We start from the raw sequence: 13,379 nt of genomic DNA, 5'->3' as shown, positions 1-13,379 counted from the left end.
AAGAATTTGATTAAAAATTCTGTAGAAAAATTCTGATCAAAAAGAGGAGATGCAGAACAGTTTCAAACTCTAATGGACTCCAGATTTCATGGAGTCATGAACTGGATGAATTCTTGAAATTTGCCCTTAAATGAAAAATATCCCTTGAAGTCATATTAAAAACCAAACAGTAGTTTAACTTAAGTAGGAAAAAAAAAGTCTGCCTTGAGCATTATGCTATTTTAAGAAGAACTATTTATATGGGATCAAAGTGACACCAACAACTTGGAAGATTAGATAGGAACCATAAGGAGCAGTGAATTTGTGTTAATGGTGGAGGAACAATTCAAAAATATGAGAATGGTTGCATAATTCAGAGAATGTAATCATTGTCACTAAATGGTGCATATAGAAACTGTTGAATTGGTGTATGTTTTGCTGTGTATATTCTCAACAACCACAAAAAAAAAAATTTCTTTTTTTAAAAGCCTGAGAACAGGAGGAAGAGTTAAAGGAAAAGGAAGTGATGTCATCAGTTACGTTTTTTTAAAAAGCTGTCTGTGACTACAAAATGGGAAGCTTGTTAAGAGACTCTTGCGGTTATCCAAGATAGAAATGGTGGTAGTTTATATTAGAGTGGTAGAGAAAGGATGGAGAAAAGTGAACTAATTCAAGAATTATTTGAGAGCTGGTGATTAGATGAAGATATGAGGGAGAAGGATTAGAAAAGAATTACCACCAGATTTCTGATTTGAGCAGCTGTTAGATAAAAGTACCATTTACTAAGATAGGAACTGTAGAATGAAATCAGGGTTGAGAAGAAATATGAGTTTGGTTTTGTATATTTTGGAGAATTAAGGATTTGTCTACACAGTTTCAGCTTGGGAGAAGATTTCAGACTAGAGGTATAGATTTGAGAGTCATGGCATACAAATGTAGTAGATGCTGTAAGGGTAAAAAATCACCCAGGAGAAGCATGTAGAATGAGAAAACAAGAAGGCTAGGACAGAACCCTGAGATTTCTCCCAAAATATAGGGCTCAAGTTGAAAAAGAATTGGCAAAAGAGATTGGTAAGAAACACTGAAATAAGAGAGTTTCAACAAGGATACTGCCTGGAAATTAAAGTAGTCTTTGTGTTTAAGTGTTGTCGTTTGATGACTTTAACAAGGGTAATTTTCAAATAGTGGAGGAGAAACTGGATTAGAGAGTTTTGAAAGGTAAGTGTAGTACTTCGTTTATGAAATTTGGTTGTGAAAGAGAAGTGTAGAAGAGAGCAGTAAGTAGGTAGAGGAGAATGAGTTGAAAAGAGAGTCATTTTTTTTAGGGGAGCAAAATATTGAACAGGCTTAAATGCTTGTGAAAAAGATTAAATAGATGATTCATTGGTGGTGGTGGTGGTGGTGTTATGTGCCGTTGAGTCGGACCTGACTCATAGCGACCCCTCCTTGGGTTACCAAGGCAGTGTCACTAGGGAAGTAGATTGCCCTACCTTCCTTCAGAGGAGTGGCTGGTGGGTTTGAACTGCCAGCCTTCTGGTTAGCAGTCAAGTGCCTTAGGCACTACACTACCAAAGATGATGCAAGAGAGGCAAAATAAGTAGGCAAAGTCCCTGAGAAGGAAGGAGAAACTTGGATCGAGAGTATTTTAAGGGACTTGGTTTTAGACTTCTTCCCTGGCATTAGAAAGGATGATTGAAATTGTAGCTAGATATTGAGTAAGTCCTATCTGATGACTTCTACTTTCTCTGTGAATTAAGTGGCAAGGTCATCTGAAAGTGAAGGAAAGTGGGTGGGTTTAAAGAGTCTGGAGAAGGTATAGTAGTAGAAGAGAATGGATGGGTAAAATGACTAGGGAGGTGTCTGTAGGCAAACTTTAGGGCTCAGATGAGGTGAGTTTTCAGTGTTTACTACCTTGTAATTTTCCTCCAGCAGTGATTGATAGCTAAGATGTGAGCACAGAGGTAGTTGAGTTCATCCATGGTTAGCATTTTGCCATGCTCTTGTATTGAAGGAGAGTGGGGCAAAGGGAAGTTAAGATTTGACAAGAAATTTCTTGAAATTAGGGACCACCAGATCTAAACTGGATAGGGAAAAAAGTGAAGATAGAAGAGATGCTGATGGAAAATGAGAAAGTATATGTATTCATGGACTTGAGATTTTCACTGAGAGAATTAACCATGTAGAATGGGAGTATTGGCAAACTCACAGGATCTGGTATTTGGAGTGTAGTGTGAATTTGTGAGTTGATGACAGGATCCAAGATGTGATCTTAAGAGTGGAGAGAGTTTGTTTAAATATGAAAGAATGTCTTTAGAGGTGAGGTCATAGAATTTAAGTCCAGAACAACGGATAGTACATCCACCTGGGCCTTTGAAATCTTTTGCTGTGGTGATGGTTCCTTAATTAGAAGGGAAAAAATACAAGCCATTTTCAGAGTCATCAATCAATGAGAGGGAATCAGCAGAAATTTGGTAGACAGAGGTTGAGCTGAAGATACAGCTTCAGAGGAACAGGAGCTTCAGAAGAACAGAGTAGAAGTATGGATGTTGTAAGCTTCTAGCTTGACTTACTACAGTATTCTTACCTGATCTCCGTACATCCAGTGTTTCTCCCCTCTGTGCACTCTTAAAGGAGCTCTGATGGTGTAGTGGTAAGACATTTGGCTGCTAACCAGAAAGTCAGCGGTTCAAACCCACCAGCTGCTCCATGGGAGGAAGATGAGGCAATCTACTTCTGTAAAGATTTACAGCCTTGGAAACCCAGTGGCGGTCACTTTGAGTGTGAATCAACTCAGTGGCAGTGGGTTTGGTTTGGTTTATGTCCTCTTAATATAATTATCAGATTACATGGAAAGCCTGCCTCTTTGATACTCCTCCCTTGCTGTAAATTCTCCAAAAATTCCTTTTTTTTTTTTTTTTAATTGTGATTTGGGTGAAAATTTACAGAGCAAATTCACTTTCCATACAGCAGTTCACAGAAAATAGAAGGGCTATAGAAAAAATCAACCAGAAGTTGTTTTTTTTTTTTTTTTTTTTTTTTTTTTCTCCCAAAAATTCCTTTTTTTTTTTTGCCAAGAAATAAAATTGAGAACTCTAGCCTGGCATTTAGAGCCCTTCATAATCTACCTTACCCCAGTCTATCTTCTATTATCTCTTCACCTAATCACTGTAGCCAAGTAGAAACCCATAACACAATTTCTTTTTCTTTCTTCATCACTTTGTTCATATTCTTCGAGGTATCTAGAATTCTTCTCCCACATATTTATATATTCAAAGCCTATTTGTCTTTTAGGGCCCAAGATCACATTAGAATTCTTTCATGAAGAATTTCTGTACCCATTCAGGTGAAAGGTAATTCTCCTGATCTGGGCTTTAAGAGTAATCAGTTTATCTTCTTAATGGCACTTACTTACTTTCCTCTGTTTGTGTATGTGTCTCATCTTCCTTCTCTGAGAACTAGATCCCTGTCTGACATGTTTTTTCATCCCTTCAGTATTTTGCATAGTATAAACATGGAATAAATTACTTTACTCGTTTTATTTATGTTTCTTATAACTTATTAGTAAATAATCATATTTGTCAATAAATTATCATTTAATTAAAAAGAGAAAGTTTGACCTTTTAACTTAATTACTGAAATTTGTTAATGTGTGTGTGTTGTGCTTATATTCACAGCCCCATGCAATCATTCGTCATACCATTAGATCTACAAACAGGAATGTCAGAGCTGAACGGACAGCTTCAGAAATAAATTGTATGTATTTGGTATAATTCAATTGGTGTTTTTGGAGGGTTGAATTGAATGTTCTTATATTTTTTATGGAATAATAAAATCTCAGACTAACTGAGGCTACATACTTTAACATACTGGAATGTCTGAAAATTGGGGCTGCTTCTCTGTGTCAGTGATTTAGATCTTCAGCCAAAAGTGGGATGGTTCATTCTAACTGACATGACTTCATATACCCAACTCTCTGACATTCCAGCTGTACAAACTGCAATATTGTAGAGACTGGAGTTGGGGACAATATTCCCTCATGTGTAGGATGCTCAGTTTTTGATTCAGTGGGAGAGAGTTAATGTGCCCCTAAGCCAATTATAGCAAAACAAACCAGAACATTTTATGCTGAAGAAGTTTAAGAATTTCTAAAAGTCTGACCAAATTAAATTTGAAAATTCCATTTGTCTTTTATATTTTACCTGAACACTGAAGATAATAAATAAAGACAATGGAGAGTTTGAGTGTAAGTGAAATCTCTCTTTTCAGATGCTAATACTGGTATGTTAGGATGTAGTTCCTACCTCAGTGTGTCTTTACACATTTACGATGCTCATTTTCTATAGGATTTTTAAAAAATGTTTTTAAGTTTTGGGGGTATGTAATTCTTGTTACAAGAGAGTGGTATTTTTATTTTTCTTTCCTATACTTAGGAGCTCTGGTAGCATAGTGGCTAAGGCACTTGACTGCTAACCAGAAGGCTGGCGGTTCAAACCCACCAGCCACTCCTCGGAAGGAAGATGGGGCAATCTACTTCCGTAGTGATACTGCCTTGGAAACCCAAGGAGGGATCGCTATGAGTCGGGTACGACTTGACGGCACATAACAACAACAACATACTTAGGCCTAGGAGCTCTGGTAGCATAGTGGCTAAAGTACTTGACTGCTAACCAGAAGGCTGGCGGTTCAAACCCACCAGCCACTCCTCGGAAGGAAGGTTGGGCAGTCCTACTTCCGTAGTGATACTGCCTCGGAAACCCAAGGAGGGGTCCCTGTGAGTTGGGGCCCACTCGACGGCACATAACAACAACAACAACAACAAATACTTAGGCCTTTTAGAATTAACCTCTAGACCTGTTTGCCAATACTTCTAGTTGTGGAAAAAACAAACTTTATCTCATCTCTATTTCAAGAATGAAGTGGTTCTTCATGAATTATTGTATAGCTCTGGAATTAAAATTTTTAAAATTATGTTTTTTTAAAAAATAAGCTGTTAATAACTAGGGCTTTTTATTTTAGAATGTTACTAAAACTTATTATTATTTGGTGCTGTCAAGTCAGTTCTGGCTCACAGTGACCCTATATACAACAGAACAAAACACTGCCCAGTCCTACACCATCCTCACAGTCATTGCTATATTTGAGCCCATTGTTGAAGACACAGTATCAATCTATCTTTTTGAGGGTCTTCCTCTTTTTCACTGACCCTCTGTTTTACCAAGTATTATGTCCTTCTCCAGGGACTGGTCCTTCTTGATAACATCTCCAAAGTACATAAAATGAAGGCTTACCATCCCTACTTCTAAGAAGCATTCTGGGTGTACTTCTTCCAAGACAGATTTGTTTGTTCTTCTGGCAGTCCATGGTATATTTTATATTCTTTGCCAACACTGTAATTAAGAAACATCAATTTTTCTTCAGTCTTCCTTATTCTTCAGCTTTCACATGCATAGGAGGCAATTGAAAAGACCATGGCTTGGGTCAGGAACACCTTAGTCCTCAAGGTTATGTCCTTACTTTTTTTTTTTTTTTTTTTAATTTTATTTTGATTTGGGATGTCCTTACTTTTTAATATCATAAAGAGATCTTTTGTTGCACATTTACCCAATTCATTATGTTGATTGATTTCTTGATTGCTGCTTCCATGGGCATTGATTGTGGGTCCAAGTAAAATGAAATCTTTGATAGCTTCAGTGTTTTCTCCATTTATCATGGATGATGTTGCTTATTGGTAGTTATAAGGACTTTTGTTTTCTTTATGTTGATGTATAATCCATACTGAAGACTCTAGTCTTTGATCGTCATCAGGTAAGTTCTTCAAGTCCTTATCAGTTTCAACAAGCAAGGTTGTATCATTTGCATATCACAGGTTGTTAATTAGTCTAATTAATGCTGCATTCTTCGTATAGTCGAGCTCCTCAGATTATTTGCTCAGCATACAGATTGAATGAGTATGGTAAAATGATACAACCCTGATGTACACCTTCCCTGGTTTTTAACCATGCAGTGTCATCCTGTTCTATTCAAATGACTGCTTCTTGATTTATGTACAAGTTCCACATGCATACAATTAAGCGTTCTGAATTCCCATTCTATGCTGTGTTATCCTTAATTTGTTAAGATCCACACAGTTGAATGGCTCTGCATAGTAAATAAAACACATACGACCACCTTTCTGATATTCTTTGCTTTCAGTTAAGATTCAATCTGACATTAGCCATGATAGCCTTCATTCCATCTTCTGAATCTGGCTTGAATTTCTGGCATTTCCCTGTCAGATGTACTGTTGCAACCATTTTTTAATTATCCTCAGTAAAATTTTACTTGCATATAAACCAATGACATTGTTCAGTAATTTCTATATTCTGTCAGATCATCTTTCTTTGGAATGGACACAGATAAGGATCTCTTCTAGTCATTTAGCCAGGTAGCTGTCTTCCAAATTTCTTGGCATAGATACGTGACTGCTTACAGCATTGCATCTGTTTGTCGAAACATTTCTGTTGGTATTCTGTCAATTCTTGGAGCATTGTTTTCGCCAGTGCATTCAGTGCAGGTTGAACTTCCTTCAGTACTATCAGTTCTTGACCATAGGCTATCTCTTGAAATGGTTGCACATTGACCAATTCTTTTTGTTACAGTGACTCTGTGCATTCCTTCCATCTTTTGATGCTTCCTGAATTATTCAGTATTTTGCCCATAAAATTCTTCAGTATTACAACCCGAGGCTTAAATTTTTCTTCAGGTCCTTCAGCTTGAGGAATGCTGAGCAGTTCTTCCCTTTTGTTTTCTAACTTCAGGTTGTTGCACTTTTCATGGAATATTCTACTTTATCTTCTCAAGCTGCCCTTTGGAATTGTCTGTTCAACTCTTTCACTTCATTTCTTCCATTTACTTTTGCTACTCTACATTCAAGAACAAGTTTCATAGTCTTCTGTAATCCATTTTGATCTTGTCTGTCTTTCTTATCTTTTATATTTTGTATTTTTATTTAATGACCTTTTGCTTTCTTCTTGTGTGATATCCTTGATTTCGTCCCACAGTTTGTGTTGTCTTTGGTCATTAGTGTTCAATGACATCAAATCTATTCTTGAAATGGTCTTTAAATTCAGGTGAAATATACTTAAGGTTGTACTTTGGCTCTTGTGGACTTGTTTTAATTTTCTTCAGCTCCAACTTGAACTTGCGTCATATGAGCAATTGATGGTCTGTCCTGCAGTCAGTCTCTTGCCTTGTTCTAACTGATGATATTGAGTTCTCTAACATCTCCTTCCATAGATGTAGTTGGTTTGATGCCTGTGTATTCCATTGGGCAAGGTTCACTTGTGTAGTCACCCTTTATATTGTTGAAAAAGGTAATTTCAGTCAATGTTTTTGGTCTTACAAAATTCTATCATGTTATTTCCATTGTTGTTTCTTTCACTAAGGCCATATTTTCCAACTACTGATCCTTCTTCTGTTTCCAGCTTCCACATTCCAGACACCAGTAATTATCAGTGCATCTCGATTGTACGTTTGATAAATTTCAGACTGCAGAAGTTAGTAAGTATCTTTAATGTCTTCATCTTTGGCATTAGTGACTGGTGCACAAATTTGAATAATAGTTGGTCTTCCTTGTAGACATACAGATATGTTCCTATCACAGATAGTGTTATACTTCAGGATAGATCTTGAATTGTTCTTTTTTGTAATGAATATGATACAGTCCTCTTCAATTTCTCATTCCCAACATAGTAGATCATATGATTATCTGATTCAAAATGTCAGTACCAGTCCATTTCAGCTCACTGATGCCTAAGATACCTATCTTTAAGCATTCCATTTCATTTTTGACAACTTCCAGTTTTCCTAGGGTGATATTTTGTACATTCTATGTTCCAATTATTAATAGACGTTTGCAGCTGTTTCTTCTCATTTTGAGTCATGCCATATCAGCAAGAAGAGGTACCAAAAGCTTTACTCCATCCTCATCATTAAGGTCTGTTCTACTTTGAGGAGGCAGTTCTTCCTTAGTCATATTCTGAGTGCCTTTCAATCTGAGAGGCTTATCTTTAGTCATTTTATCAGACAGTGTTCTGTTGCTATTCAAAACATTTTTGCTAAGGGGACCAGGTTTGCTGATCTGATAGAGCCTGGTGGAACCACTGAGACTATGGCCCCTAGCTGTCCTTCAGGTCTGGCATTGAAACCACACCTGTGGCTTCCAGCCAAACAGAAGATAGGCATGTGAGTTGAACATTTACCTGAGGTGGATACATCTTGGAGAGAACAGTCTTGGGAGAAAGAAGGGCTATTTATGCACAGGGAGACAGCTCAGGGGGCAGGAGTGCATGGAGGGATGGACACAGGGAAGAGGTAACTATCGGGAGGAAGTGGGAGGGGAGCTATTGCATTGTGGTAAATCATAGTCAATGTCATGAGACAAAGTGTATGTGAATTGCTGTATGGAAAGTAAATTTGCGTTGTAAATTTTCACCTAAATCACAATTGAAAAAAAAAATTTGCTAGCCAGTTTTTTTCAGACTAGATCGCCATGTCTTCCTTCCTAGGCTCCACTGAAACCTGTCCACCATGTGACCCTGCTGGTGTTTGAAATACCAGTGGCATAGCTTCCAGCATCACAGCAACATGCAGGCCACCACAGTACCACAAACTCATAGACAAGTGGTGGGATAAAGGTCTTTTACAGCAGATTTGCCCAGTGCAATACGTCATCTGATGTCTTGACTGCTGCTTCCGTTGGTGTTATTGTTGTTGTTAGTGTTCATTGACATCAATTAGTGTTCAGTTGTTGTTGTTAGGTGCCATCAAGTCATCTCCAACCCATAGCGACCTTATGCACAACAGAACGAAACACTGCCTGGTTTGATGCCAGCCTCATGATCCTTGCTATACCTGAGCCCATTGTTGTAGCCACTGTATCCATCCATCTTGTTGAGGGTCTTCCTCTTTTTCGTTGACCCTTTACCAAGCTTGATATCCTTCTCCAGTGAACGGTTCCTTCTGACAATATGACCAAAGTAGGTGAACTGAAGTCTGGCCACCCTTGCTTCTAAGGAGCATTTTGGCTGCTCTTCTTCCAGGACAGATTTGTTAGTTCTTTTAGCAGTCCACAGTACTCTCAGTATTCTCCGCCAGCACCACAACTCAAAAGCATCAACTCTACTTTGGTCTTCCTTATTCATTGTAACAGTTCTCACATGCATAAGAGGCAACTGAATATACCATGGCTTGGGTTAGTCACACCTTAGTCTTCAAAGAAGCATTTTTGCTCTTCAGTACCTGAAAGAGGTCTTTTGTAGCAGATTTGTCCAGTGCAATACGTCTTCTGATGTTTTGACTGTTGTTTCCATTGGTATTGACTGTAGAACCAAGTAATATGAAGTCCTTCACAACATCAGTATTTTCTCCATTGATCGTGATGCTGCTTAGTTGTGAGGATTTGTGTTTTCTTTATATTGAGGTGTAAACCATACTGCAGACTGTAGGCTTTAATCTTCATCAGTAAGTGCTTCCAGTCATTCTCACTTTCTCCAAGCAAAGTTGTGTTGTCTGCATATCGCAGGTTATTAATGACTCTTCCTCCAATTCTGATGCAACATTCTTCCTCATATAATCCAGCTTCTCAGATTATTTGCTCTGTATACAAATTGAATAAGTATGGTGAAAGGATATAACCCTGACCCACTCCCTTCCTGATTTTTAACCATGCAGTGTCGCCCTGTTCTGTTTGAACGACAGCCTGCTGATCTATGTACAGGTTCCTCATGAGTACAGTTAAGTGTTCTGGAATTCCCATTCTTCTCAACGTTATTCATAATTTCTTATGATCTGCACAATTGAATGCTTTTGCATAGTCAGTAAAACATAAGTAAACATCTTTCTGGTATTCTTTGCTTTCAGCCAAGATCCATCTGATATCAGCAATAATATCTCTTGGTCCACGTCCTCTCCTGCATCCAGGTTGCATTTCTGGAAGTTCTCTGTCATTATGCTGCTGCAACCGTTTTTGAATTATCTTCAGTAAGATTTTACTTGCATGTAATATTAATGACATTGTTGGATAATTTCCACATTCTATGGGATCACCTTTCTTGGGAATGGGTACAGATATGGATCTCTTCCAGTCAGTTGGCCAGCTAGCTGTCTTTTAAATCTCTTGGCATAGCCAAGTAAGTGCCTCTTGCGCAGCATCCATTTGTTGAAACATCTCAGTGGATATTCCATCAATTCCTGGAGCCTGGTAGTTCACCAGTTCCTTCAGTGCAGCCTTGACTTCTTCCTTCAGTACCATTGGCTTTTGATCATACGCCACCTCCTGCAATGGATGAACATCGACCAATTCTTTTTGGTACAGTGACTCTGTATATTCCCTCCATCTTCTTTTGATGTCTCCTGCATCATTCAACATTTTGCCCATAGAATCTTTTAGTATTGCAACTCAAAGCTTAAATTTTTCCTTGAGTTCTTTCAGCTTGAGAAATCTCGAGCATGTTCTTCCCTTTTGGTTTTCTAACTGCAGATCTTTGCACATTTCATTATAATAATTGGCTTTGTCTTCTCAACCTGCTCTTTGAAATCTTCCGTTCAGCTCTTTTGTCTTGTCATTTCTTCCATTTGCTTTAGCCACTCTACTCAAGGTCAAGTTTCAGAGTCTCTTCCTGGCCTTCCTTTCTCGTCTTGTTAATGACCTCTTGCTTGCTTCATGGATGATGCTCTTGATGTCATCTCACAATTCCTCTGGTTTTTCAGTCATTGCTGTTTAATGCATCAAATCTTTCTTTATATGGTCTCTAAATTCAGGAGGGATGTTATCAAGGTCATATTTTGGCTCTTGTGGACTTGTTTTAATTGTCTTCAACTTCAGCTTTAACTCTTGGGTATGAGCAGTTGATGGTCTTTTCACAATCAGCTCCTGGCCTTGTTTTTGTTTTGGCTGAAGATATTGAGCTTCTCCATCGCCTTTTGCCACAGATGTATTCAGTATGATTCCTGTGTATTCCATCTAGTGAAGTCCACATGTATAGCCTCTGTTAATGTTTTTGAAAAAAGGTATTTGCAATGAATAAGTCATTGGTCTTACAAAATTCTGTCATGTGATCTCCATTGTCACCAAGGCCATATTTTCCACCTACCAGTGACTCTTCTTTGTTTCCAGCTTTTGCATTGCAGTCACTAGTGACCATCACCACATCTTGATTGCATGTTTGGTCAATTTCAGACTGCAGAAGTTGATAAAAATCTTCAATTTCCTCATCTTAGACTTTGGTGGTTGGTGCATAAATTTGAATAATTGTAGTATTTAACTGGTCTTCTTTGTAGGCGTATAGATATTACTCTATCACTGACAGTATTATACTTCAGGATAGATCTTGAAACAGTCTTTGTGACAGTGAATGCCACACCATTCCTCTTCAATTTGTCATTCCCGGCATAGTAGATTATATGGTTGTCTGATTCAAAATGGCCAAAACCAGGCCATTTTTGGCACACTGATGACTAGGATATTGATCTTCATGTATTCCATTTCACTTTTGACAACTTCCAATTTTCTTAGATTCATGCTTCGTACAGTCCATGTTCCAATTATTAATGGATGTTTGCAGTGGTTTCTTCTCATTCTGAATCCTGTCACATCAGCATATGGAGGTCCCGAAACCTTTACTACATCCATATCATTAAGGTCACCTTTACTCTGAGCAGTCATCTTTTCCTCAGTTATATTTTGAGTGCCCTCTGACCTGATGAGCTCATCTTCCAGCACTCTATTGGACAGTGTTTCAGGGCTATTTATAAAGTTTTCTAATAATATATCAGACAGTATTTCACTGCTGTTCATAAGGTTTTCACTGGCCAGTTCTTTGAGAAGTAGATGGCCTCTTCATTTTTCTAAGTCTGCCTTAGTATGGAAGCTCTGCAGAAGCCTGTCCTCCATGGGTAACCCTCCTGGCATTTGCAGCACTGGTAGCATAGCCTCCAGCCTCATAACAACATGCAAGCCACCTCAGGACAACAAATTGACAGACAAGTTCATCTCCTTTACTTGTTCCTAACCACTCCGGTCACTTCTTGGCCACCCTTAAACTAACCCGAAGCAATATTTTTACAGGATGTCTTCCAAGCTTTTATTAAAAATCTTACCACATAGTGTGATTAGTAAATTGTCAAAACTTTGTATTGCTTTACAAATCTTGTTTTTAGTGATGAGGATAGCGGGTTTCTAATAGAGAATGCTTTTTTTTAATGCCTTTTAAGGTTATATTTAGGTTTGTTGTGTATCTCTGATGCAAATAGGAATATTTTGTAATTTTTTTGAACTTTTGTCCTCATTGGATTTCAGGATTTTAAAATTCTGTGTATTTTATGAGTAGATAATAAACCATCCTTTTCTCTCTTTTCAAATATTTCATGTAAAAGAAACTATTCTTTGAATATTTTAAATAATTCTGAAATAAATCTGACTGGGCCAAATAAAATACACGTTTTACAAAAATATCAGATTCCTGAATACCATTATAATATTTAACTTGACAAAAATTATTTGTTCTTTCAGTAGTTTATAGGGAGTATTTCTCAATTCGTGTCTGCCCTGAAATTAGTAGCTTAATTTAGTCTCAAAATAGTCTGCAGCCTAGATAGAGAAAATTCTCACATTTTTTCCTTAGTTGTATACTTCTAATAATTTTTAAAAAATTATTTTACATAAAATGTGCTATGTAATTTTCTGACTTCAATAAAGCATTAAGCAGAGATATTATGAACGTTCCAGTTTATTACTTTGTTTTGGTAAGCATAAAGAAAGGGGTGCTTAGCTAGTAAAAAAAAAAAAAAAGATTTCCTCTTTTCATCTTTCCCTTTTCTCTTTACTCCCATTTCTTCCTACACATAGGCATACTTACTACTACATTTCTGAGGTTAACCTTTTAAGATACTGAGTTTGTGAATATGTCTTCTATATTTTTCAGTTGACAAATTACAGTTTGAACCACCTTTGAGAAAAGAAACAGAAGCACGGGATGAAATGGTAGGAATTGTGACTTTTAAAGTATTTCATACATCAGAATGTGAGAAAACATGTAGTACTTGGACTAGAGTGCAATGTAATACAGCCTTTCAGACGTTAATTTTGACCCCTCCTGAGTCTTTTAAAGAATTTACGTGAAGTTATTAAATAACTTTTGATGCTTAGCTTTAGCTCTTAGGACCTTTGTTCTTGTGGATCGGTTAGGTTTGTAATAGATTTTATAATTTTATAATGCCTTACTGTTTTTTTCTTTGAAAGTATTAATTTTGTTTGTTAATGTCACTTAATTTTTTTTAACCGTTATACTTATTTTGAGATCACTGTTTAATCTTTTCCTTACCTAAAAGGAAACAAGTAATAGATCAGTCAGCCTATGTAG

General features: G+C 37.3%; 1 protein-coding gene across 1 annotated transcript in view; it reads left to right on the top strand.

Annotated features, from left to right (window-relative positions):
- The window catches only part of MAP4K5 (mitogen-activated protein kinase kinase kinase kinase 5), a 182,637-nt gene that overhangs the window by 120,619 nt on the left and 48,639 nt on the right, over nucleotides 1-13,379 (top strand). The window contains exons 12-13 of the mRNA XM_042781362.1: nucleotides 3,654-3,732; nucleotides 12,942-13,000. Coding sequence (XP_042637296.1) covers nucleotides 3,654-3,732; nucleotides 12,942-13,000 — 138 coding nt within the window. The remainder of the gene's footprint in view (nucleotides 1-3,653; nucleotides 3,733-12,941; nucleotides 13,001-13,379) is intronic.

This window comes from Orycteropus afer, unplaced genomic scaffold, assembly GCF_000298275.1.
Source record: "Orycteropus afer afer isolate SDZICR_OR568_19922 unplaced genomic scaffold, OryAfe1.0 scaffold00111, whole genome shotgun sequence".
In the NCBI taxonomy this organism is placed as follows: domain Eukaryota; kingdom Metazoa; phylum Chordata; class Mammalia; order Tubulidentata; family Orycteropodidae; genus Orycteropus; species Orycteropus afer.
Note: the sequence above shows the minus strand (reverse complement) of the source record. Positions and strands in the feature narration are given on the sequence as shown.